General features: G+C 41.1%; 1 protein-coding gene across 3 annotated transcripts in view; it reads right to left on the bottom strand.

Annotated features, from left to right (window-relative positions):
- Nucleotides 1–204: 204 nt before the first annotated feature.
- Nucleotides 205–27,297, bottom strand: part of LOC110084221 (uncharacterized) — a 42,795-nt gene continuing 15,702 nt past the window's right edge. Inside the window, exons 1-9 of one of the 3 annotated variants that reach the window (XM_073003754.2) lie at nucleotides 21,525–21,910; nucleotides 14,606–14,719; nucleotides 13,110–13,254; nucleotides 11,543–11,656; nucleotides 9,097–9,241; nucleotides 6,521–6,669; nucleotides 3,768–3,907; nucleotides 666–991; nucleotides 205–326 (exon numbers count right to left, since the gene is read on the bottom strand). In XM_073003754.2, the coding sequence (XP_072859855.2) occupies nucleotides 879–991; nucleotides 3,768–3,907; nucleotides 6,521–6,669; nucleotides 9,097–9,241; nucleotides 11,543–11,656; nucleotides 13,110–13,254; nucleotides 14,606–14,711 (912 nt within the window). In that variant the 5' untranslated portion in view covers nucleotides 14,712–14,719; nucleotides 21,525–21,910 and the 3' untranslated portion in view covers nucleotides 205–326; nucleotides 666–878. Of the gene's footprint in view, nucleotides 327–665; nucleotides 992–3,767; nucleotides 3,908–6,520; nucleotides 6,670–9,096; nucleotides 9,242–11,542; nucleotides 11,657–13,109; nucleotides 13,255–14,605; nucleotides 14,720–21,524; nucleotides 21,911–27,297 lie in introns of those variants that run through there. The other 2 variants (XM_078377460.1, XM_073003748.2) reach the window with 2 other exon arrangements.

The following is a 27,297-nucleotide window of genomic DNA, read 5'->3' as shown; positions in this document are numbered from 1 at the left end:
CACCCCCACCCCCACCCCCACCGTAGTATCTCTGAATAGATTTCCTGAAGCAGCAAGATTCATTTTCTGTATTTTTTTAAAAATCTTTTGTTTTGCGTTTGCTTCCTGAGTAGTTACTTATATTTAACAACTGTATGCTCAGTATTAACCTATTACACTCTTCTGGAATAAACACCACACATTCTTAGAAAAAAGAGAGAAGCCTTTGAAGTTCCTATATTTAATTGCTTTTGGATGCTTATCTTCATCCTTGGATAGTTTGTATTTGCAGTCCAAGGGTGGGCAACACCTGTGCTCCTGAAGCTACATTCCTCTGCCAACCGCTGCTAATGCATTTACAGCCGCAGCCAAAAAATGAAAGAAAGGGAAAAGAAAGAAAGAAAACTTATTCTCTTTGAGAACGCGGTACATAAAGAATGCAGACCTTCCTTTAATACAGAATTGGGACTCCTGAACACTTTCAGGAGCAGCATTCTAGATTAAAGCTAGCCCCTGCACTCCTTGTGTGACTTGTTTCAAAGGTCAGCTTTCCATACTGCCAGTTGTGACTTCAGAAGGAGAGCACTATCAGAGCTGCAAGATCAGTGTGTGTATAAGACACACAAGACTTTCTGTGTGGTGTTCTGCAAAGTTCCTCCCCCTCCCCCGGCCCCACAAACTCTCACCCAGAAGATGGAAGATAGTTCTGAAGATGACAGAGAAGGGATAGCCATGATTCAGCCAGCTGCAGCTGACACGTGTTGCTTTGTAAAATATCACTGCATGGGATGTGCATCTTGCTTCTCTGTTGGGTGAGCCAGGCTTCAGAGACACCATCTGAATATTAATGACATTCTTTGACAGCCAGATTATTCTTTTCACATTGGAAGGAGTCATATTCACAGGGCTTCAGTTGGAGCAACCGGTTCCTTCAACTTCTCTTTGTTGTGTCTCCAAAGGATGAGGCCCAGCCGACTGCACAGTATGACACATGTCACGGCCAGGAGCACAGCTATTAAACAAACAAAGAAACAGGTAAATAAATAAATTTAAAAGTGCTCCTTATTTATTGCAGGAGAAAACGAGAGAGGGAGAGAGAGGCACACTCCTCTTTACAGATCTGCCACCTTCATTAGTGAATGTATTAGTTAACTAACAAGTTGTTGCCCTTCCATGGAAACCAAAACCTCCTGCCAGAAGTGTTCACCTCACTCTGCCCAATGGAGGGGCTGGCCCTGTGAGTATCTCAGGGTATTTTTCATCCCACTGAAGACCATTCTGTGTCCCATTCCATAGGTGTGTGTTTGTGTGATTCATTAATTCCTACAGCCCAGTGGTTTCGATGCCCGACAGAGTGCCTGCTCCCACATAGCTCTACTTGTATCCCTTGATCTAGCCAGGCTGGGTGGCTGAGGGGCTTGACCCTGAGGTAGGCCCAGCAGGAGAGAACTAGAAACTAGGCCTTCTCGGTGGTGGCCCCTCACCTCTGGAACATCTTGCCCCTTGAGATTCACCTGGCACCCTTGCTAGGAGTTTTTAAGAATAAGCTGAAGACTTGGTCCTTCAGGCAGGCCTTCCCCCCTTCCATTTCTTAATTCCCTATGTCTTACCATCTTGGACTTTGCTTATCTCTATGTTGTTTGATATTGTGTGTTTTAAATTTTGTTTTATATTCAGAATGTAAGCTGCCCTTCATTGACTCTAGATGGGCAGAGTAAAAGATGGAAAAAATGAATAAATAAAATAATTTCCAATCTTTGGCCCTTCCCATATTTCGAAGTTCAATTCCCAGAATCCCTGGTCATTGACTGTGTTGACAGGAGTCTCTGAGACTTGAAGCCTGAATCATCTGGAGGGGCAAAGGTTAAGAACTACTCTTTTAAACCTTGGAATCTTTATGTGATGGTTACTAAAATGAATGTTTTCTCCAGTACTGGAAACTGGAGTTGTAGTTGGCTTTGATTCTCAGAATGGAATGAGCTCCTTCTTAGTACAAGGCAATGCTATATTGCAGACAGCATGATTTCCAAACTTATACTGTCCTTGAACAAGAAAGCACTCTTGTGAGAAATGGCATTCTAAATATAACAATTCCCCAAGGGGTGGGTGGAAACCCCTTCAGTTTTCTTTAGAACAAAAATTGTTACTGAAGCTGTATCTCCAAAATCAAAGATCAAGCCCCTCTAAAATGGATACACCAATGCATGCTTTTTGTACCTTAACATACACTCCAAGTAAACACTACAACATAATATAATCTTTGTATATAGTAGACCCCTAGTGATGTGAAAGAACAGGAAAAAAGCACCATACGTGACACCAATTCACATTCATAAGAGCAGATTTGAGCACAGCCCAATTCACAGTTGTAGAATCTTTACTGGTCCAGTTCTCTTGATGTGTATTTCGGGAAACCATTGTGTTTACTGGCTTTAATCAAAGGCAAACAGACCCCATCCCCCAGACACCATCTGCTCATTTAGGAAATAAAATAAAATAACTTGCCTCTTGTGTTTACTTGGAGTGGAGTTCGGTATAAAAAAAATGTTCCAATGTGCCCATGTTTTGAATGAGGAAGGGAGTGTGGGCTCAGTTTTTTTGTTTTTGAGGTATAGTTTCAATCCTAACATTTTGCTTTGAATGGAAATATTTTTCTCTTTGTGGACATTTCCCTCTTTTTGAAACATAGGGATACATAGACATAGATGTTGGGGGAAATAATCCAGCTTTTAAAAATATTGTGAGAGGGGTTCCTTCCTTCCTTCCTTCCTTCCTTCCTTCCTTCCTTCCTTCCTTCCTTCCTTCCTTCCTTCCTTCCTTCCTTCCTTCCTTCCTTCCTTCCTTCCTTCCTTCGCTACCAGATTTTTTTAAACAAATACAGTCAGAAGCAACATAAAGCTCGGAGTCCCTGTACAAAGCAGTCCACCTCTGCTCAACCTGCTGGAGAAAGCTGCCATTTCAATCTACTGAAATACTACAAGGTGTTATAAATCTGCCCCACATTCTCCTCAATGCTTGCCCCATAATTGCTACTTTAACCAAGGGATATTTATGGCCTCTTGTGTAAAAAGCACAACTAGAGACCCAAGTTTACAGAGGTTGGCAGGACTGAGAGACAGAGATGCAGGAATAGATGTCTGTAACTCTGATACCCAGGGAGGCTTTCCTCTTGGTCCCATGGCCCTCACTGTCTTGTTTTCTCAGGATGTGAGAAAAAAAGGTCTTTTAAGTGGTTGCTTCTGGCCTTTGGGATGCTCTCTCTGGGAAAGCCAGGTTAGACCTCTTCCTCCTTTGCTTCCACAAGGCAATACATTCCTTGTTAGCCAGGCTGCATATATATGTTTTCCCTTTAGCTGTCTGAAGTGTTTATGATTTTAAATGTTGTTGGCATTGCTACTTTTTAAAATAATTTTTTTTAAAAATGTTATATTACATTGTGTTTAATTGTTTTAGGTTTTTTTTTTCCAATTGTGCTGCCTTGGGTTCCCTCCCGTCGTGAGAAATGCAACCTATAAATTGAATGAATGAATGGGTGAATGAACGAATGAAATTATACTAATTCACTGATAGACTATTGTTACAGATTTGCAAAAACCTCTGCCAAATGTCTCATCATTCTGGTTCTCTACTGTCACTTTAGGAGAGATTTGATTTGATTTGATTTGATTTGATTTGATTTGATTTTGGCCAGCTTGAACATACTGAATGCTAGGAGTAAAATATACTGTATGATGTGAAGAATCTGGAGGTTTAGGTTTAACAACATTTTAGGACTATGGAAGACTCACCTGTAATTATGACGCTTGCATCTGGAGAGGAAGAAATACTATTTTTCTGGAGAATGCCACTTAATGCTAAAATAGCCACTGGATAGACAGTGAGGTTGTAACGCACGTACTTATCAAATACAATGTTCTCCAAATAAAACCTGTTGGCAGAAATATTAAAAATGAAATAAAAAGCCCATCCTCTCATCTTTGCAAGCCAACTCTTCTAAGGCCAGAACTGGGGAAATGCACAGAGGTCCTAGTCTTGTATCTGTCAACTCAGGCAACTATCAATTTATGAAAGGGGCAGCAAGAACCCCCCCTCCACCTCCTCTGTCATTTTCTGCCCCCCCCCATCTACTACTCACAGATTGATGAGGGGGAAGATCTGACAAGGGGAGCCCACTTGACCATGCAGGAGTCCAAATCAAGGGGGGAGGGAGGATGGCCAGGAGAGGCAGAGCCAACTGGCATGAGAGGGTGAGGAGAACTGGGCCTGTTTTGCATGGCATGTTCGCAGCCAATTTTAATATAATCAAATAACTCGTAAAGCGCCTTAAAGAGTAATACAATTTCTAATCACCATTCTGGCTGGGGGAATTCTGGGAGCTGTTGTTCAGAAAGCAACTTTTTTATGTGGTGGGAAACGCCAGCTTTTCTGAAGCAGAACACATTTTTATCAGATGCTTTGGTTAAAGCCTAGTCTATAAAAATGGGTTCTGCTGGAAGAATATTTCTTGGTTTTGTGCAAAACAGTATACCATATACCCAAGTGCAGTATTGAGTTTAAATGCGGGGCCATAGGTTTTTGGTGGATTTTAATTGCTGAGAGAAAACGGGGTATCTATATTTGGATGGTGAAAGTTGTGTATATTTTAACTTTTTTTTTGTAGTGTTGTCCAGTTTTACCTTGGGGAAGAGCACCTCATTTCGTTGCACCCACTTGTGAGCGCAATGACAAATAAATTTCTTATGTCTTATGTCTTATGTCTTATAACTAGTTCTTTGGAACTGATTATGTGAAGTTTCAGAGTTGAGTTACAGAACATGCTTAGCGTATAGTTAGAAGCAGTGTTCCCTCAGTTGCTGAAAGACATCTGTTTGACACAGCACATGCTTTTCCTCATTTATTTTTTTTTTCACTTAAAACACATTGTTTTGTGATAGCTAATTGGAAGGTAAACAGAAATGTATTACTTTTCAGATCTGATTTCTGATGAATCCATCTCTAAGGAAATACCATGATCAGAAGACAAATAGTTTAATTAACAGGTGATGTAGCATTCTGAACGTCACTGATGGCCCTTTTTAAAATACTTGTTTTATCTTGTTACCTTCTAAGCTTGTGTTATTGAGGGACTCTGTCAGCACACATCTGTTTCCTAATGTAAAGACTATGCTACGAAATTGTTTGTGGATGTGGCTATGTTGGAGAGCTGAATTGGAACATTCAGCTTTGCTGTTATTTTATTTGTAGCCTGTATTGTGTCTGAAATCACGATCAGTGTTCTCACGGGAGCTGTGAATTAATATGAGAGTTTGCCAATCATACTTGGTGCAATGGGAGTAACATTCTAGTCCACAGCTAGCTAGCTAGCTAGCTAGCTAGCTAGCTTGCTTGCTTGCTTGCTTGCTTGCTTGCTTCCTTGCTTGCTTGCTTGCTTGCTTGCTTGCTTGCTTCCTTCCTTCCTTCCTTCCTTCCTTCCTTCCTTCCTTCCTTCCTTCCTTCCTTCCTTCCTTCCTCTGGTCCTGCCTCTGTGATCTTTTTATGGTTTTGTGTGAGAAAACTAGAGACAGAAAAGTGAGGGGAGGTAGTGATAATCCTGTTATTGACTTATTCTGATGTGTGAATTATGGGGGCGAGGGAATCCCAGTGTGTGGTGTGGGTGTGAGCATGTACGCATGCATCTCAAATAATGATGTCCCACAAGGGAAAACAGTCAGGACTTTGAAATGTTGGCAAACAAGTGCACGCACGCACACACACATGTACCACATTGGGATTCCCCCTCCTTCTCTCTATTTGTAGGCTGAATGCCTCTCATTTTCCATTTGTACTTCTGCCCTTGGAATCCCAATGTGTTTTTTGTGTGTAAGCACACATGCATTTCAAAGCCCCAACTGTTTTTCCTTATGGGTAGCTGATAACACAAGGGATGGCAATGTTTTTGTTTTTATTTTTTAATTCCTGGTATCTGGTTTAGGGTTGTATTAGGTAGCAGGGATTTTAAAAAATAACATGGACAGGGGTGTTCACATCTGTCAAATCGATTTCAATGAATTGATTCCATGGTGAAATAAACAGTCCTCTGGTGGAGAAATATAAAGACTTGCTGATGCACAAAAAAAGACACGATCCCTTTCAAATTAATCCACACTTGCAAATACCTTGTGTAAGCACCCAATTTTAAACTGCTCTAAAACATGCTAAACTCAATTTAAATAGAGGGTTTTTTTAGTAATGGGATCAGGCTCTTACATACATGGATTTGTGTGTGTTTGTGTGTGCACGTGTACATGCACACATTCATGCATACACGAGAGAGAGAGAGAGAGAGAGAGAGAGAGAGAGAGAGAGAGAGAGAGAGAGAGAGCATGCGTGCGCACACAGAGATACACAGACACACACACAGACACACACAGACACACACACACACACACACACACACACACACACACACACACACACACACACACACACACACACACACACACACACACACACACAGAGAGAGGTCTATGAAGTCCAGGTCTGGTCTTACAGCACTACCTACCAGACTATCAGCTCAAAGAAAAAGATGCACAGAGAGATGATGGTTGCAGTCTTATTGGATATGTACCCATCATAGATCAGAACAACTGTAAAGTTCAGGAGGGTGGCTATTGTGGTCCAAGTGGCATATACAGCAATTCCATTTTGCACCTATCATATACAGAAATCAAAGAAAAAGGGGAGAGGAAAATAATGAGCAGCCGTATGCAGCACAACAACGACCTCACCTAAAGTTACTGCAGTTTCATAGCACCACTGGAAGGGGCCAAGAGCCTGCCTGAAGTGCTGCATTCCAAAACATGGCTTGTATGTTGTTGCACACCGGAGCGAAACCACCTGTAATGCGTTTTGTTCTCAATTTTTGTGGCTAAACTCTATGGCAGTAGCATGGTGGATGTCCCCATGGCACTCTGTGTTACTCCTTCCTCTGAGAAAGAGGAGTCACCCTTTTAGCTACAGCAGCGAGCTGCTTGTGTGTGCTATGTTATAAACATATTCTAAAATTGTGGACCTTTTAAATAGCGTCAAAGTCTCTATCTCTGCATTAACCCAGGAGAGACCAAAGGCTGTTCAAGACATACAGAATAATAATGAGCACAAACTCCCTGACTCTTTTATCAGGAAACTCCTTCCTCACCAGAGGGAAAGTGGTTCTTCAGGAGCCAGGCTTGCTGTGACATCTATCTGAACTGAGTCTCATTCTTTGTCTTAATTTTTTTCTCCGTGCAAAAGGATGGCCCTAGAGGGGTTGTTGCCCATATTTTTTATACCCCTGTTCCTCCCATCCTGAATTGGTCTTTCCTCCAGAGGTAGCACTATCCAAATCCCGCATCCCTCTGGTAGTTGTTTGCCTTGGCTCAACCGACAGAACAGGGTTCCTTGATTTTTAATGTTGATGCTCCTCCCCATTGTATCAGGGTCCTGCCTTCTCTCCTTCTCAAGTTTAGCTAGAAGGATGGAGTGGAGATGTATTAGAAAGAGAAAGCAGAATTTGGGGTGTGGAACAGCCCTCAGAGTGACAAAACGTCTATGCTGCCATCCAAGCTAGCCCAGTAACATCTAGAGGGATGATATGGACCACAGATGCAAATCAGGACAAATGAAGGGTTTTTTTGGGGGGGTATTTCAGGCAGGAAGAAACAGGGGATTTAACGGATAGGGTTAGTGAAGAAATGGAGGACGGCATTGGGCACATTACCTGTCCACTTCCCTTTGGGCAGTTTTGACTTTCCATGGTCCTCTTTGAGGGTGGGGAAGTGGGGAGCTGAGAAAGACAGTCAAAGTGTGATTGGCTGCAATTAGTCCAGAAAACCTCCAAACGAGGAGCTCTTTCTTGTCACCCATCCTGTTGGTTTCAAGGACAGGAAGTAAACCCCTCACTTGGTGCTCTAGCTTTGGGAAACTCAAACGGAAAGGGACTCCTGTCTTGAGACTAACCCTTTCTCTCTTGCCCAAGTTCTCTCGATATGCCACAGGATTCAAAGGATACATTGGCAGAGGTCTCTGTTGTTGTGTGCGGACAGCCGCACATGGATAGCTACCTGAACAAAGGAATGTGTGTACAGTATAACCATGTAGTTCTACAGGGCTGCAGTAATTAGGAAGTCAAGGAACTGGCAGATAATTTTAAGCATTCCTGTGAAATAAGAATGGCCTTCTCGTGTTAACATAGGCCCCAGGGAAATTAGTTTGTGACTTTGCAGACTGGTCAAGCATGCTGATCCTCAGGCCATAATAGGGCCATAACTACCATTTCTGGTGCTCAGCGCTCTACTGACTTATTGGTTAAACACAGATCATGTGCAAGAGGCATGTGTGGAGAGAACATGGAGGAACGGGAGAAACAGCTCAGTCTCCATTTGTGATGGCCTTTTAGGTACCATGCAGATCCCATCTGTTTCCTTCTTCCTGGAGAGGAGCATCCGGATGGGGAATATCCTCTCAGGGCCAGTGGGATGTGCATCTTTCCTGCAGCGAACGCCAACAGTATGTATGTGCCTTTCCAGCAGCAATATTGTCGTGCCCTATGTCAAAACTCTGGTTGCCTCGCCCTAGTTACAGCTCTGGGCCACAGGTGGAACTGAAATATTAGGTAGGGATATTGAAATGAGTATCCACTCTGATTCAGTTAAAACTCATACAGGGGCTTTGTTCACTATTTGGCCACATTACATCTGAATACTGTCTCCCTAGGTCAGGGGTAGGCAATTTTCAATCCTTGACCTAATTTTGGAAGCCATCTGGTATCATTTAGCTCAGACTTCTGGGAAGAGCAATCTGTTCTCTCAACAGCATCACCAGGGAAAGGAGTGAAAGAAATAGATACTGGCGGGACGGGTGTTAGAAAGGAGAAAGGCAGAGAGAAAACGGGGTCAGCAGAAAGCACAAGAGTGAAAGTCTGGCCTTATCCACATTTGGTTCTGACTTTGTGCAGTATTGGCTGAAGCCTCACCTAATTCCTGTCACACGGCCTCTCTTAGATTCTCCCTGAGAGAAGACAGTTCTTGAAACAGTCTGTGAAACACAGCCCCACATCCCCCTAGTTCAACCTTTGTAATGAATGCCAAATAAGCATACTAAGATCCGGACCAGCCAGAGATCTACTTTGCTCTTCTTACGTAACCAAGCCGTATGAAGGTACAAAGCCCGATGAGAAACGAAGAGAGCCATGTAATTGGTGACAGTGAGAAGTCCCAGGAGGATCAGGGCTGGACTGAAATATCTGGAAGAGAAAGCATGTATGAGGTAACATGAGGAATTTCAGTGCTCATACATTAATTTCAATAAAGAAGCTTCACTATGGAAAAATAATGACTTTAAAAAGTATTGCTTAGGGTGAACTTCTCTACTAAAAGAATGAGGTAGCAAGATGTGGGATGAGAGACTGAGCACAATTTGGCCTGGCCTGCACCTCTTCAAGCTAACCGATGGTCTTCAAGTACCATAGAAGCCACTGACCCATTGCCTATCTTGAAGAAAGATTCATATATCAATACAAATCACAGAATAATGGAGTTGGAAGGAGTCTATAAGGCATTGTTTAATGCAGGAATCCAAAGCAAAATGTATCTATCAGATGATTGTCTAATTTTCTCCTGAATTCCTACAGCATTGGAGTGGTCGCCAGTTCCTGAGATAACTGGTTCCATTGTCATGCTGCTTTAACAGCTGGGATGTTTTTCCTGATATTCAGCTGAAATCTCGCTTCCTTTAACTTAAGCCCATTACTACATGCCCTGCATTATGGAGTGACTGAGTACAGATCCTGCTCCTCCTCTGTATGACAGTCTTTCAAGTATTTGAAAAGTTTTGTCAGATCTCCCCATAGTCTACTTTTCTCAAGGCCAAACAAGCCCCATTTTTTCAGTCTTTCCTCATCAGCTTTGGTTTTCAGTCCTTTGATCATCCTTGATTCCCTCCTCTAAACGTATTCCATTTCTAGACACAGTAGATGAGCTGAATAGAAGGGAACTACTATTTTATGGGATTTAGAGACTATACTTTTGTTAATGCAACCTAAAATAGCATTTGCGTGGTTTTTTTTTTTTTTGGAACTGTTTCTTCAGAAATGGAATATGAACCACACAGCACTGTTGATTCATATTCAATTTGTGATCTACAACAATTCCTAGATTCTTCTTTTACATAGTATTAATAAACCAAGTATCTCACATCTTGTAGCTATGCTTTGCTGAAGTCAGATATATTGCATGTACAACATTCCTATCATCTACCTGAGATGTTACCTGGTCAGAAAAAATGAGATAAGATTAGTCTGATAGGCTTTGTTCTTAATAAGTCCAAGTTGGCCTCTAGTTATTACTGCATTTTTTTTCAAGGTGCTTGTAGAGTGACTGCTGTATAATTTGTTACAGAAATTTATGTGGGAGTGATGTCAAGCTGACTGGTCTGTAGTTCCCAGGTGGTGGTGGTGGTGGTGGTGATGATGATGATGATGATGATGATGATGATGATTTTGAGAGTTCTTCAGCCAATTCCTTCCATACTTTTGGATGTAGTTCATCAGGCCTTGAAAATTTGAACTTGTTCAAAATAATAACATATTTCTGAACTATTTGTTTATTAATCTCAAGATGCAATCCTGTCCCCTACACTTGTACTTCACATTTAGCAGGAGGATCATAAATTGTCTTAGAAGAGAAAACACAGCTAAAGTAGGATATGAGTATCTAAGTGCCTTTTCTTCATCATCTGCTACCATGTTCCCATCCCCAATGAGTAGGTGGGCCACTATTTCTTTTCTGTATGTTTTGCTACACATGCACTTGAAGAACAATTTTTTTGTTTGCTTGTTTTTGGAGGGGTTGCTAATCTTAGTTCATGTCTTGGGCTGGTCCTGATATGGTTGAAAGCTAAAAATGAATGCCATTGCCTTAAATTCACACTGAATTGCCAATGTGGTATAGACCGGAGACTCAGGTTTAACACCTTGGCAGCTGCAGTGTTTGACCTTGGACCAGTCACAGTGCCTCAGTCTACCTAATTAACTCACAGGATGGGTTTGCTCCTATTCTTATGCATGGCGCATACAGTTCTTTGGAGAAATAGTAGTTAAGATATAATAATGGCTAGTGTTTTGCTAGCATGTTGTACTGGATATCCGAACTGGAGGACATGCCCCATTAAATCAGTTTCTCACACTCTGAGGATCAACCCTCGAGATTTATTTATTTATTTATTTATTTATTTATTTATTTATTTATTTATTTATTTATACCCCGCCTATCTGGTCTACTCGACCACTCTAGGCGGCTTCCAGTATAGGATAAAATATTGCCATCATCCTCTACCAGAAGGAAATGCTGATGGCGGATAATGGGAATTATGGCCCAAAATAACTGGAGAGCACCTTGTCAGAGAGGGCTGTGTTACATGGGCCATGAGATACCATTGGACATGAAAGCACAGGAAACGTAAGAGGAAAGTCAATTCAATGGCCCTTCTGGAAGAACTTTAGAAAAATCTAAAACCCTACAGGGGTTTTCCAAGAGTATTTACTTACAGTGAGTCCCACAGAAATAGCCATCCAATGTTTAGAGCATTGCTCAGCATCCATATTAGGTAAAAAGAGAGGGGTAGTACATCTGGCCATATGTAGACCCAGCCAAATTCATTCCTGATGGAACAAATGCAAAATTCAGGAAAAATATCACTGAGCATTGGATAATGACCAGAATCCTGTTGCCCACAAGTGGAATGGAAAGAAAATAACTAAAACTTCCCCTCAGCTCTGGCAGGCTCCCTCCCCACTACATGCCCATTCCTGGATGGATAATGAGCTTGATCATGCAGCCAATCACATTGGGAACCTTTTGAAGCAAGAGAATGAAGTTTACACAATTTCCCTTCTGTTCTGCATTTAGGCAGCAACATACTAGCCATTGGTACACCACTCCTACATTATCTATACACTGGTGTCAGTGGTCATTTATGATGATCAGCTCTTATTTTCTCTTCGAAATATCTCCCATGGAAGAATTGTGTTTTACGTGAAGTGACGTCCCCATATCTACTAAACCAGCCCATAGATTACTGAACTTAATTCATGGCCTGGTTCCTTTTTGTGTTCAGGTACCCATTTCAAGATATGAATAATTATTTCCTTTTACCAATTGGATTCCATGGTTCATTTCAGGGCTATATCAGTCCTTAAAACCAAGCTTCCAGAAAAACTCTGTTCATGTCTTGTTGTGATCTTCATTTCTAGTGTTGCCTGACAGGCCACCATTTGGAATCAGTGCCAGTGAAGATTTGGGACTGATATGTAACTGTAAGAAATGCCATGAGGAAGCCCAAATATTCAAATATTCCCAAAATACTCCAAAAAGAAGATGGTATACAAACAAAATAATATACTGCATACTTATATAAAAATTTTAAGTCTCGGAAACTATGCAGAGTTGAAGGCCAAAACTCTGTTGTGTATCAACAAAACAATGTTAGAACCTTTGAAGTTAAATTTGCCTAAGTTAGGAAATTACCATAGATATTCTCAGTTGCATGTTGAATCACACAACTCAGTATGTAATAGATAATGCCTATGGTGATTTCTTAACTTATGGCAATTTGCCTCCAGAGTTATATCATTTGTGTCATGCCAGCATAACTAGGCAAAAGGATTTGGGCTGAAGACTAGTAGCAGGACAATGGTGCTACAGTCATTGTTATAGTGGAATCCACTGCCCCAAGCCATGGCTTCCCATTCGTTCTTAGTGAGGCCAGCCCTTCTCTTAGCCTATTTCTTGAAGAAAACTGAGCTCAAGAGAGAATCCCTCAAGCCTACAACAATGCTATTGGCTCAATATCCCTTCACTTTAGAACAAGGGTCTCCAAACAACGGCCCACGGGCCACATCCAGCCCGCCTTGCCTTTTTATCTGGCCTGGTGTGTGTGCGTGCATGTGTGTGGATGCAAAGGACTGCACAGATGAGGGAGTGTGTGCATACGTGCACGTCTTCCTTCAGCCCTCAAAATTTTGTGGAACATATATGATGTGGCTCTCACGCTGAAAAGTTTGGAGACCCCTGGTTTAGAAGCAGTCTTACTTCAAGGCAATGAAAAAGCAGTACCTTCTGCAGAGTCCTGATAATGCATAACCCAACCAGGCATATTGCCATACAAAGATAAGATTCCAAATGAAGAAAGTCCAGGATGCTGGTGTGAGGTCTGTGTCATGGTGGAATGAGATATTTCCCACTGTGGTGTGAAATACACCTGCAAGAATGAATACTTAAACATAAATCCAATTTTAAGCATCACAGTAAGTTCTGTTTCTGGGGGATTACTGACATGTCTTTTCACACCTAAACAAACCACAGACTTATTATGATGTATTGATTTAACTGGCCCTGACATACGTCTTCCCCAAGAAGCCAGAGGGGAAAAAAAAAATAAGAGAACAAAGTGCAGGTTCTTCCCTTAGCTTCTCAGGGGAGAAATAAGCCAAAGTTCCAGATCCTGCTCTATTCAGATATTGTGGGAAACATTAACGTGTTGTAGCTGGTGCAACCACACAACATGCACAACTGCCACCTTAGAGTCTTGGTTTTTGCGCTCTCCAAATGCACCAGCTGTTTCTTTTGTGAAGAACAGTGTTCATTGGTTGCCTCATAACACTGACACATAGGTAATTTGCCATTTTTCAGGATTGCATTGCCATTGCTCTTTTCTTTACTTTTTCCAATATTTTGGTATCCTTTCTTTTTGTGTAAGAGAGAGCTGTTGTGATCAGAACAGCACCAATGCAACTGCTAGACTTAGTTATAAATCAACACTGATGTCAATTCCAACAATTCAATGGTAATTTTAGTTGGACTAGCAATTGGATTGAAGGCTATATTCCAAATGCAGGCACATGACAGAATTACAGAAATTCCTATGTAAATTTCAGGTTCTGTCCTTATAATGATGATTTTTATATCAAGTTGATTCCAACATGGCACCCCTTCTAAACAGAGAATATTTAGGTTTACCATTTCCTCTTTCTGGGGATGCCCTGGGATTATACAGCTTGCCCAAGGCTACATAGACTGACTCTTCTCCCAGGAGACACAGTGTGGGAAAGAACTCCTGATCACCAGGCACAAAATTTTCATGAGCAATTCATAGAATTCAAGGGATGGATTCCAAATATAGGAGTGGGTTTTGTTTTTTGTTTATTTTCTCTGTTATTGGAATACATGTATACTGTTTGATACAATAAAACATCTCTGCACAGTTTATATTGAAATCCATGTATTATGCAACATTTAACAGCAGCTGAAATCCTGTGCACAGCTGCATGGTCATAAATGGTGATGATGCCATCAGTTGTGGATGTTAATATTTAATTTAAATAAATTAAACCCTTTCCCCTCCATCCCTAGGCTCCGAGGCCCCAAGAGATCCATTTTGACCTCAAGAAGTATTTGAGAGGCTCAAGACAGTTGGGGGAAATTTATAACACTTTGTGCTGTGTTTTAGTGGTTTATTATATTTAGATAAATGAAGCATTTCCACAAAAACGAGACAGCTACATAGGCAGTCATTTCTATACAAATCTATAACATGCACTTCTTAGCTTCACCTGTGAATGCTCCTGAACCAGCTGCCGCATTCATCACTATCGTGACTGTGTAGGTGACCAGCGTCAGTAGCATGACGAAAATCTTCAGCTTGTTGTGTGCAGGCATGCTTAAGGCTGAAAGACAAACAAGGAAGATGAGCTGTTATCAAAGATGTCTTTTGTAGCTAATTCCATTTAGCAGAAAGTGTACCTCTAGGTTAAGGCCAAGCCTTTAAGATGTGTCAAAATATTTGGAGGCGGGGCTTTGTTGCGGTGCTGCCAGCAACTCCAGAGAGGAGCTCTCTCTGGAAAAAGCTGGAACCCTCCGGTCCGGGATCCCCCTTTTGAAATGGGAATCAAAGGAGAGTCTAGAAGAAGTCTCTCTGAAGCAGATGGTGAGCAGCAGAAGGAGAAGAAAGGGAGGCAGACCCGGACTTTTTTCTTCTGAAGAAATCACTGTGCACGGACTGGAGCGGGCGCCATTTTTTGGCACTGAGCCGCGAGGAACCCTTTACCGGGGGAGAGGAGAGCAATCAATATAAACTAAAAATATATAACAAGTAAGTAAGCCGAAGCCTCTGATTTATGAAACAGCCTCATTAAGCTGAAATAAGAATGAAAATATTTGGCGGAAAGAATAAATACAGCGGCGGGTTTATCTTATCAGTCTGACTCAAAAGCGAAACTAAGCTTCTCCAAGTGAACTGTTAAAACGCCAGGCTGATTCTAAAGCCGAGAGTCTGAGATGGAAAAATAAATCTTATGTTTCTGGAGAAGAATCCCAGACAGCAACACCGTCTGACTGGATTTAAGAGACTTCGGTGGATGCAGTGTGGCTGGGATACGTTACTCTTTGCCTTCTCTGGACTTTGTGAACTATAAATAATAGAATCTGGTGGTTTTCGGGAGAAGGAGCTGACGTGGCCGACTGGACTCAGGAGCATTAAGGGGTTAATGAAGATCACAAGACGAGTTTCAAGGACAATCTACTGGACAGTTTGAGACTCTGTGATTGTTGTTTTGTTTGTCAGACTGCAGACCGCGTGTGAGTCTAATAATAGAAGCTTGCTGAACTCAGGAGAAGAAGAAATAACTGCGTCACGGTTCTAATTGATATTGTATTTGCTGGGCTAAAAGTTGATTTTTATACTACAATATTTGGACAAAGATTGGAGGGAGATCTAAGGGGAGGTTTATGATGAGGGGTTTGAATTGTTGATAAAATTGTGGAAACTGTGGAAGGATTTCTAGGGGGTGATTATTGTGGTATTTATACAAACCCCAAAGCCTGAGATGGACCCCAAAAATTCAAAAGAACAAATGGAGACTTGGTCTGTTCAATCCCAAAGTTCTGGAATAGTGGTGCAAGAAATAGAAAAGGAATGGCAGATTAATATACAAAGGCTAATATTAACAGGGTTCCAGCAAGTGAATGCAGGTCTTAGCAAAATAGAAAATTTGATGAAAGGGACGAAAGAGGGGACAGTAGATGCCAAACAAAACTTAAATGAAGTTGTACAGACTTTAGAATCGTCTGTATTAGACATGACACCAGGTAATATGAATGCAGTAGAGAGTTATCCAGTGACCCATGCAGCTTCCAAAATTAAAAAGCATTATGACAAAAATCTTAAGGAGGCAGAGATACTGAAACCAGATAATTTTATGGTGAAAATATGGGAAGTGAAAAAAATGGATATTCTGTCAGATGGGCTGAAAGACTGTTTAATTCAAAAAGAAACTGAACGATGGGATGTATTGTATAAATGGCAGCAGCTACCAGACAATGTTGGAATAACATAGAATAAAATTAAAATTAAATGATAAGATAAAAGCAGGAGGGTAATCAAACTGTGAAAAAGCAAAAAGTTGATATGTATTAGTAATATGAATTGATTGGATGATGTTATACTTTATGCTCTCCTATCCCCCAAAACCATTTTTCCTTTCCTATCCCCTCTTTCTGTACCCTCTATCCCTGTTCCTAAATAAAATAAAATTATTTAAAAAAAAAAAAGATGTGTCAAAATATTTGATGGTTCTCCATTCGGAATGTGAATGTTTGCTAAATTCTTTACTCTTCTCAGTTTAGGCTTTCTTGACACTAGAAGGCAGCCTAATAAGAATTCTAAGCTCTCACCTTCAGAGTGTGAACAAGACAAAGAAAACTGTTTCCCTGTTTCTTTTAAATTCCTTTTTAAAAAAATCAACTACCTAAAAAAAGGGAAGAAAAATTACCTAAAAATTGGAAAAAAAGAGATCCCTTCACAGTGCACATTTTTAGCAATTTCAGGCTTCTCCAAAATACAGAGGAAACATTATGCTTCCAGTTATTATTTTCATTGCAAAAGGTATATTATTATCCCTTCATTCACCCTTTCCCCAAAGCACTTCATGTGATATGGCTACTTTGTGGCATGCAGCATGGCTCCTTGTAATGCGGTACTTTCAATCTGTGATCATTCAGTCCCAAACCACCCCAAAGTGGTATATGCGGCCAGCCAATTTACATTCTTTATTGAATTCAGAACCCAGTTAGCACATATATAAACATGTATTGCATATTTCGATCCATGGAAAAGACATAAAATACCTATCTTAGTTCCTTTAAAATATATTGCTTATCAAAGCTACAGTATTTTAAAATTTCATTTGAAATGCTTTATAGTCATGAACTGGCAATACCCTGGAAGCCGTTTACAAATATAAAAACAAAAACAGTCAAGAAAATCACATAGATTATAACAAAAAAAGAAGTAAAACAGCCAAAGTCAAGCCAATATGTGAAAATATTAGACTATAAAGACATGTAAATGGTATTCAGAGCCAGCAATGAAACAGTGACACAGGTAAGGAAATCAAGGAATTAACTCTGCTGGAAAAAAAATCTTAGCCTAGTGTCTCAAACTACCAATAAATTGGATTTCTGTAGGAAATGTATTCTGCAGATGGGGGAAAGAATGCTCTATAACAGAGCTCTTTTCTTGTGTAGGTTCTCATTGTACTGTTGTCGGCTCTGACACCCAGAGGCAGACCCTCACATAAAAAAGAACTTCCTGTATTATTATATACTCGTAAAATAAAACAAGTACATAGGCTGCAGTCTTATACAGTGGACCCTTGACTTACAGACAGCTTGACTTACAGACTTTTTGAGTTACAGACTTCTCTGGCCGCAAAATTTAGGTTTGACTTGCAGCCTGAGAATTGACTTACAGACCAGAAAAAACCCAAAATGGAACAAAAACGGCCTGTTACGGGATTAATCGGTTTTCAATGCACTGTAGGTCAATGGAGACTTGACCTACAGACTTTTTGACTTGAGAACCGCCTTCTAATACAGATTAAGTTCTCAAGTCAAGACCCCACTGTACAGAAATAAGTGTTACTGATAGCCCATGATTAGAGTACATACTATTTTCTTCCTTGATCTAGTCTCTTTCTAAGTAAAAGAGAGCCAAAGATCTTATTAGAATATCTTAGAATTTCAGTTAATCTTGTACTACTTGTCAGTCAAGTTGTACTTAAGAAGTGGAGCTTGTACACCACCTTGATGGAAACGTCATGCATCAGGACATTGTAGCTGTGTTCACTTGTTCAGCTTGTTTACACAAACAACATTGTAGATATCCCACTTTTTAACCCAATTTAAAAAGCAAACTGTGGAGGTTGTTGTGGGTTTTTCAGGCTCTTTGGCTGTGTTCTGAAGGTTGTTCTTCTTAACGTTTCGCCAGTCTCTGTGGACGGTATCTTCAGAGGACAGCAACCTGTGGAGGGTTTTAGTCACACACAGATCCCTTGCTGGCTTTCTTCAATCATTCTCAGCTCATTGCCTTTCTCAACAGAACTATGCATTTCACCTTCTATAAATAACTTACTTTTACTTGTTCATGGCATTTCTTTTGCCAAAAATGCCCCTCTGCAGTCTGCATAGGACAAATGGGACAATCTCTGTGGAAAAGAATTAATGGGCATAGACTGGACATCAGGAATGGCAATACAAGGAAACCTGCTTCAAATCATTTCAATCTACCTGGACACTCTTCTTGGAATTTGAAAGTTGTTATCCTGGAGAAGAAACATTACAGAACAAGGATCCAGAGGGGTACTGCTGAGATGAAATATATACATATACTTGATACCTATCTCAATGGATTAAATATTAGTTAAGGGTTCTCAATATTTGTGTGCTGCCATGTCAATTCTGACTTATGGTGACTCTTTCCAGGGTTTTCTAGGTAGAGAATATTCAGAACTGGTTTACCATTCCTTTCTTCTGGAGGCATCCTGGGACTGTGCAGCTTGTCCAAGGCTATACAGGCTGATTCTTCTGGGATGCACAGAAGAGAACTGAACTCCCAACCTCTGACTCCACAGCCAGAAACATAACTCACTGAGCTATCCAGCCAGATTCTTAAGCCACTACCAAATGTAAAATACTACAAAAATTATGTTATTATCTGCTGTTATTTTCCATAGACTAGGTTCCTTCCCAACTAACCACTGCCACTTATTTTTAAGGATTATTACTGACTGCTTGAAACATACTCCTATTGCAAGAGTCTATTATTTGGCTGCCATTGCCCCTCTAGAAGTACATTGAGAGCTGTTAGCAAATTATGAATGAAATAAGGTAAAGTCATTACTAGGTGTGAAATGTCAACTTACACAACTTGTGTCAACTAAGCAACCATTGTCTCTTTCACTTGGGACCATCTTTAAATGTTTGCCATGTAGTCTCTCACTCTGATGTCTGTGGAAGTGGACTTAATCCATGAAAGCTCACATTAAAATATAGCAGTTAGTCTTTAAAGTACCACAATGTTGTTGCCTTCTTCATGTTTTGTTTCTGTTTTTCTTTTGCCTCTTGTCTGAATATGCTTGCACAGACAAATATGGCTACTACAGAGATAACTTACTATTGTTCACTTAATGATTTATCCTGGGATAAAAGAGAAGTGAGTCCCTAGTTTTATTGGGATGATTGACTTTCTTTCATTGCACTTCAACCTTTAATCCATGCCATAAATAGTTTAATAAATTGAAGAGTCATAGGAGGTCAGAACGTATTCACATAATTATACCCGTAATAATATTAATGTCTAGGATTGTTAATATGAGCATTCCTACAATGAGGAAGCACATGCAAACTTATATGTCCAAATGACCCATCACACATAAGCTCTACTGGAAGGAACAAACAAGCCTTTAAGAGGATACTAAGGACTGTCCTGTTTCAAGAGGCTTTCAAAAGCATCCCATCTTAAGCTATTCTATGTCTGTTGCCACCATTTTGGGTTTTCTTAAAACATATTGCTTGTTTTGAAATGTTTAATGTTGAGTGGCTGGTTACTGTTATATTGTGCTTCTGTAAACCACTTAAAGTAGTGCTTTGTGCTGTCACCAGTATATAGATGCATTAAATAAATAAATAAATAAATAAATAAATAAATAAATAAATAAATAAATAAATAAAGTTGCACATTCTGAAGACTGATTCATACACTTGTTTACAACTGCATCCAGTACAAACTTGTATGTCCAAATGAGCCATCACAGATCAGTTCTCTTGGAAGGAACAAGTAGGGGCCAAATGCCTGAGTCAGCTTTAAGTCTTTAGTCTGCGGCAGAAACATCCAGGATTAAAAGTCCATCTAATCTTACTGAGAAAACCTTTCCACATGGTGAGCACACAACCAAATAAGTCTCACTAGGTTGCCCTATAGAAAGCAGAGCCCTTCCGCTTCAGAATGTAAAGCATGGATTCAGGGGCTTTGATATGGTCCTCCTGTGCTATATTGGGCTTTATGGGTCAAAGCAGTAGCTCGAACCTCTCTGAAGGTCTTACTGGCATTGAATGCAAATCCATTGGAGCTATAAATGTGTCAAGTAGGAGGACCTACAAAGGAGTCTGGATGCTCATGTCTTGCATGAGTTGCACTATTTGGATCAAGTGCGAAGACAGTCCCACACATACACGTGTATGGGGTGTGTGCCTACAAGCCTACATGCACATGGATGCATACGCACATGCGTGTACACACACACACAAACACACACCAAGATGGTCAACCTTGGGTTCTCTGAATGTCTTGACCTACAGCTTCTACAATTAACATTGGCTATGCTGTGCTGAAAGGAGATAAAAACCAAAACATTCTCACCTGTCTAAGGTTACCTACCTGTGCTTCTGATGGAAATCTTGAGATATTTTAATTAAATAAATAAAATATCCATGCAGAATTTTAAATAGATAGCTAAAATTTCCACAGAGTGACCTCTTAAAAATAATGATTAAATGACATTTCCTTATCCACACCAAAGGGATGATGCTCCTGAATCCTCAGTTGTGAACTGTTGCAGCCCAACAAAGTGAAAGCTTGTTGTGCACGCATCAGTGAATGACCATGTTGTGCATTGTTCCTGGATTTAACTGTGGTGAAACACAACACAGGGAAGTGGCGAGGAGGGACTCATTTCCATCTCAGCGCAACAACAGTGGAGTTTTGTTGAATCATTCCATGATATGAAAAAACCTTTTATGCTTAGTCTGCTTCAGTCTAAATCCACAGTCCTCATTTCAGAGGAGATTTCAGTCCTAAAAAGGATGTGGCTTCTGATAAATTACATCCAGATAGGCTGCCCTTCATGTTGCTTCAGCAAAGGCATTCTGTATTCTGCAGCAGCAAATCAGTAAAGAGAAACCTGTGTCTGTAAAAATGCTGCAGTGTGGTACAGTTTTCTGACAAATAAATAAACTGAAAGGAACTCTTTATATAAATATGGAAGCCTAGAAAGGAAAATGTGATTTCTGTCCTGAAGGAGCTACACACAGTCCTTCCTTTTTCTCTTTTAATTTATTCTTGATAATGACGATATTTTCCAGCATTTTTGGAAGATCAAATTTCAATGCACGGCAAGAGGTTTAAATGTTACTCACGCTATCTCTTTAATTGTAATTTCTTCCACAAGTATCCTCCCATGTTGACTGAATTATTTTTCCAGGCTGACTTGACTCCCAGAATGGTGTGTCTTGAAATTTCATATAGAAGAATGTATGCAATGTTACAAAGCTCGATAGCAGCATTTGTGTCTCATATAACTATCTGTTACAAAAGACACTCTTTTAGCACATTGTATTTATTGGAACATTTGATTGGCTGGAGCACATGGAAAGCAACGAATTATACAACAGAAATGTGGTTACTTAACCTCCTACTTCAGCAGTCCTGTTGCATAGTAGTTAGGGAGCATGTGCTTGATAAAATGTTTTGTCTTACTGTATTTTTCTCGTGTAAATGTAATTAATAGCTATGTAGGAAGAAAATAAAATTCAGTCAGTTGCAACCAGCTGACTTTGGCAACGAAAAATGTAAAAGGACAGTCAGAAGTATTTTCTGTCTCTCTTTGTTGTGTAACACTAAAATCTAGTTTTTAAGCACTTTGTTATTTTCTCAGAGGACCACTACACTCTACAGCTAAAAAAATATTGGAAAGAACACTCTGTTCTTGCTGGAGTAGGGATGTGTTGCCAGAATCCATTCCTTTGGGTTTGTTTTTTTTTTTTTGTAGTGGAGTCTGACTTTTATAAGGTTACTAGCACACACACACAAAGCAATCCATTTTTTAAAAAACAATTGCTTTCCCCCTATTTTTGTGGAATGGTAGAGTTGTTCCACCCTGGAAGTCAAGTGCATGCCTCAGGCCATTGCATAGTTATATAACAAGATCACTAATTAAGAGAAAGGGACAAAATGAAGTTTACCAATTACAGTCCACTTAGGTGTCTATCTATTCTGTTATCCTCCGTCAACTAATATGAAGTGGTGAAGAGATGATATTCGCTTTTGAATATGATTGACAGTTCCATCTGTTGCAGGGCTTGAAAGCAAATAGTTAGAAATAGAGATGGGCACGAATTAAGCTGTGCCCCTTTGTACAAAGTCGTCAACAGCACCCTCCCGCCATCCCCCCCCGCCAGCTGGCCCACTCACAATCCGTTGTGCTCTGCTGGGGTCCTCCTTCTCCAGTGGTGTTCCAGTCTGGGCAGGAGCTCAGGCTGCCTTTCCCTGCCTCTTCTGGCAGCTGATCACTCAGACAAGGAGGTGGGATGGGGATTCTCCCTGCACAGCCGTTGTGTGGTCAGCTGCCAGAGGAGGCAGGGAAAGGCAGCCTGAGCTCCTGCCCAGACTGGAACACCGCTGGAGAAAGAGGACCTCAGCAGCACACGATGGATTGTGAGTGGGCCAGCTGGCCAGGGGGAGGATGGCGGGAGGGAACGTGTACATGCGGACAACTTTGTACAAAAGGGGATGACTTAATTCATCTCTATTTAGAAACAACTAGTAACTTGTAACTAATAATTCTTCCCAACAATTAAGATATAACTACATTACATTGGGATTATAATTAGGGTAAAATTGCAGGGTAAATGTAACCTACATAGTTAGTTTAATAGTCATGAGGGTATAGCTTCACTAAATGGTGGGGGATGAATACCACACAATTCAAGTGTTGGCTTGTGCTGTTTCTTTGTCTCATCATATTTGCTGAGGTATACAATATGGATAGGAGGGGAGTCTGTTTTATAATACAGAAAATCTAACTGCCTGTCTTCACCCTCTTTTTGGTACAGTCACACTTGTTTTAGAGGAGTTGGCTGTGGAAAGGATCATAGGATGAAGACACAGGCTACATCTTTGGGGATATTATCTTCTAAAACTATGTTGTTTCTTATTTTTTGAGTCTAGTAGTCAGGATTTTGAAAAGCTTTTGAACACAATTGTGCTGTTGGCTGGGGAAGTCTTCCTGTCTGGTCACTGTGAGCCTGCCTCCTTCTTCCGTGCTCTTGGGAATTGTGCAAAAATCACAAGGTTGCTTGCTTAAGCTGGCATGCCAAACTTGCAGAATGGAACTATAAAAACACCCACAACTGCTCAAAACTACAGAAGACAGTTTGTTTGTTTTTGGAGTACCCTCAACCCTCTTTTTCCCAGAAACTGAATAAGATTTTTTTTCAGTTTTATTTTAAAAAGAGAAGAAAAACAGAAAGTTGCAGAAGACAAAAAAAGGAAAAGAAAAAAAAAGAAAAAGAAGGTTTCAAACAATTTCCAACATACAACAAAGTTTAAAATGGGTAAGAAGTGTGGAGCTACTACAAAACCAAAAGGAAGCTAGAGGTTTAAGCAATTTGAGAACAGTTCCAAGAATAAAATAACAAAAAATTAACTTTCCATTCTCCAGTGCAAGAATGGGTGATACCTTTTATTTGACCACTAAGCAGCATGCTTTTGTGGATGAAATCCACTTCCTCAAGCTAAGCACACCTTCGTCATGGACAGTGCAGAAGACTCACAGCCCAGCATAGATCCGGGGCATACGCAGATTACATTGTGAATTCCAGGTTTGCTCAGTGACTCCTGAGAGTAACTAGAGCTAACTACTTCTTGCTTCTCCCCATTTTGTACCCCTCACCCACCTTCCAAATCCCTCCTCACATTTTCATCAGTTGCTTTCTTAGTCCTTGTGAACCTTCTGGAAGGAAGTAACTTACAGTAACTTTGCTCAGTCCTCCTCCTTCCCCCTCACTGAAACCAGGTCTTCGTATCAAGGGCCAGTGCTCTGGAAACAGAGGGTGTTTTACTATCTTGGATGTTCCTCCACAGCAATAGATGGCCCCATCTTCCAGGACCCAGATGACCCTACATGGTTACTTCCTTTCCCGCCTTTCATCTTCACCTTGCCTTCAGTCACCAACATCTTCTCTCCATTTCATGGATTGCCTGACCCATCATCCCCTCCATTTCTAATTTCTTGACTGGGGTATATGGGATTTCCCTGGTTTTGTTAATTATATTTTGGATTCTATAACTATGTTTAAGTGGTTACAGACTGCTTTCTATCCTAGTCTCCTGTTGGGAATTGACCATTGGCATGGCAGAAATATAAAAACAAATAAAGAAATACTGTATGTATTAGTGCTAGCTTATGTGATTCTTTCAAATCCCATTTCCCTTCCTCACAGGACTTAGTGTAATCCAGATCCTCCATTCTATCAGCCTTTCAGAACTGATGGCACTTTTACTTTCAATGTCAGAGGACTTAAAAGCTGAGGGGTAAAACTGATCCAACAAAGCCAGACCAGAAATGGTGCTGGACATCTCGACCTGACTTATTGACCCACTAACACAGTCCAGATCCCTATGGGTGGCCTCCATTTTAGATCGAAATCTAAATCTCTGGATGATCTCTCCCAGTGGTCTCATACAGATGTTGAACAGCACTACAGAGATGATCAACCCTGGTGGGAGACCACACTGCAGGACCCATGGGGAAGAAACAACTTCTGGACTCTCTGGGACTGACCCTCAAGGAAGAAGCAGAGCCAGCATAAAGCTGAACCACCAATCCTGATCCCTGACATACAGCCCAGGAGAATACTGTGGTTTATTGTATCAATAGCTGCTGAGAGATCCAGGAAAACCAACAGGTTCACCTTCCCCCTGTCTGCCTCCTGAAGATCCCTCAACAGTGTGACCAAAGCTGTTTTAGTCCCATGGTGTGGCTTAAATTCTGACTTAAACGGATCAAGACTATCAGTGTCACCCAAGAACGTCTGCAACTGAACAGCCACCACCCTCTCAATCAGCTTTCCCATGAATGGGATGTTTGCAATGGGACAATAGCTGTTGAAATCATCCAATGGAAGATTTGGCTTTTTTAGAATAGGCCTGATCATCTCCTTCAGGCATGGAGGAAGATATCCCTCCCATAAGGAGGAATTGATGATCTGACAGGCCCACTCGACCATGCCCTCTCTGGAGGCTTTTAAAAGCTAGGAGGGGCATGGATCTGAGTGAGAGGTGGTAGGCTTGGAAAGTGCAAGTGCCTTGTGCATGTCCTCAGGCGTCATTGGGTAAAACTGATCCAACAAAGCCAGACCAGAAATGGTGCTGGACATCTCAACCTGACTTATTGCCCCACTAACATAGTCCAGATCCCTATGGATGGCCTCCAGTTTAGACTGAAAATGGGCTACAAACCAGTTGCATGTTACAGCATCTGGTTGGGGTCCCAAATGTCACCCAGCTCCAGTGAGGGTGCAGAATACTTTGAGGAGTTCCACCTGATGGTGATAGGCTTCACCGATATGCCTCATACGGTAGGCTCTCTTTGCCGCCTTGGTGGCATTACAATAGTGATTAGAAGTACTTCTAACCGCAGCCTTATAAACATCTGAACGAGCTCTCCTCCAGACACTCCCTAGCCTTCTCTGAGCTTGTTTCAGGGCCTGCAGCTCTGCAGTAAACCACAGAGAAAAGCGGGCCCTCATATGGAGAGGGCCTTCAGAAGGAATAAACTACCCAGGTTGCCACAGCATTCCATTCAACCACCTGGGCTTCGACACACATGCCAACTCACTCATGCAGAAACCCACCCAAGGCACCTTGGAGGCCAACAGCATTCAATAGCCTGTGTGGGTGGACCATCCTAATCTGTCCTCTCTCTCTCCCCATGAGGGGAGGTTGCTAGTGCCAGGCCAAATTTCAGTAGGTAATGATCTGACCATAACAAGTACGATGAAACCAAACTAGTTACCCTCAGATCTTCATCATCTCAGACAGTCAAGAATACCAGGTTCAGAGTGTAGCCCACCATGCGTGTGAGACCCTTCATGTGTTGGAACAACCCCATGGGAGTCTGCAGCCAGCCCAAAGACTAGAGCCTCCACATGTAGTATGTTGAAGTCCCCCTGAATGCTGTTGGGATAGTCAATTCCTGCCTTCTTGAGTACAGTATTGTAGAAGAGACTACATTCACATCACTAAATATCCCAGACAAAAGTTTTTAAAGGGTGGACAAGTGGGTGGCTGCACTAATCTACTATGAAAAAAGAAAATAACCAGGTAAATTTATTGTGGCACCTTGCAGATGCCCATGACATTTTGGTCATCTGAACAGCGTTGAGATCATCTGAAAAAGAAAGAAACCAGATACCTTGTAGATATAAAGAGGAAAAGAAGGAAGGAGAAAGTGCAACTTGTTTTCATTTGTTGGGTGGATGCCACCAGGAGCATAATCTGGCTGATTTTTTTCGGGGGGGGGGAGGCAGACTTTTCTGCTGATCCATCTGAAGATGTGGGTGGAAAATTCAGGACCAGCTCTTGTTCTTCCTGGATTTTGAAAACTGCAATCCACTGGCAGTACACACCTTCGAAGTGATTAATGTTCCTCCCCCCCCCCCCCCCGGCAACAGAGAGGCAGTTTTAAAGAAAATGAAAGAAAGAAATCTTTGTGTGTTTTACATAACTGTCTTTTGTATGAAGGAGGACAGGACAATTATTGTCTCTTTTCAAAGAGTTTGTTCTTTCATAAGGCATTGGAAAAGAGAGCAGTGTCTCAGCTCCCCGCAGTCTTGGATGAAATTGATGGCTTAGATTAGCCATTCTCAGTGGGGACCATATGGCCCCCTGAGGGGGGCCTGGCACATTTGAAGGGTGGGGACAGGTTGAAAACAATTCTTCACATGTCACATTAGGCACCTTATACAATCCAGCTTCAACCTATATTTATTCCATATTGCATTTATGGCCCGGGCCATTAAAAAGGTTGAGGATGGCTGGTTTAGATCCATTCTAATATGGTTTCCCATTCAGCCCTCTTTTCTTGTGGCATACCAAACAAGAAGCTAAATATTCAAAGATAAATGCAGA

This window comes from Pogona vitticeps, chromosome 1, assembly GCF_051106095.1.
Source record: "Pogona vitticeps strain Pit_001003342236 chromosome 1, PviZW2.1, whole genome shotgun sequence".
In the NCBI taxonomy this organism is placed as follows: Eukaryota; Metazoa; Chordata; class Lepidosauria; order Squamata; family Agamidae; genus Pogona; species Pogona vitticeps.
Note: the sequence above shows the minus strand (reverse complement) of the source record. Positions and strands in the feature narration are given on the sequence as shown.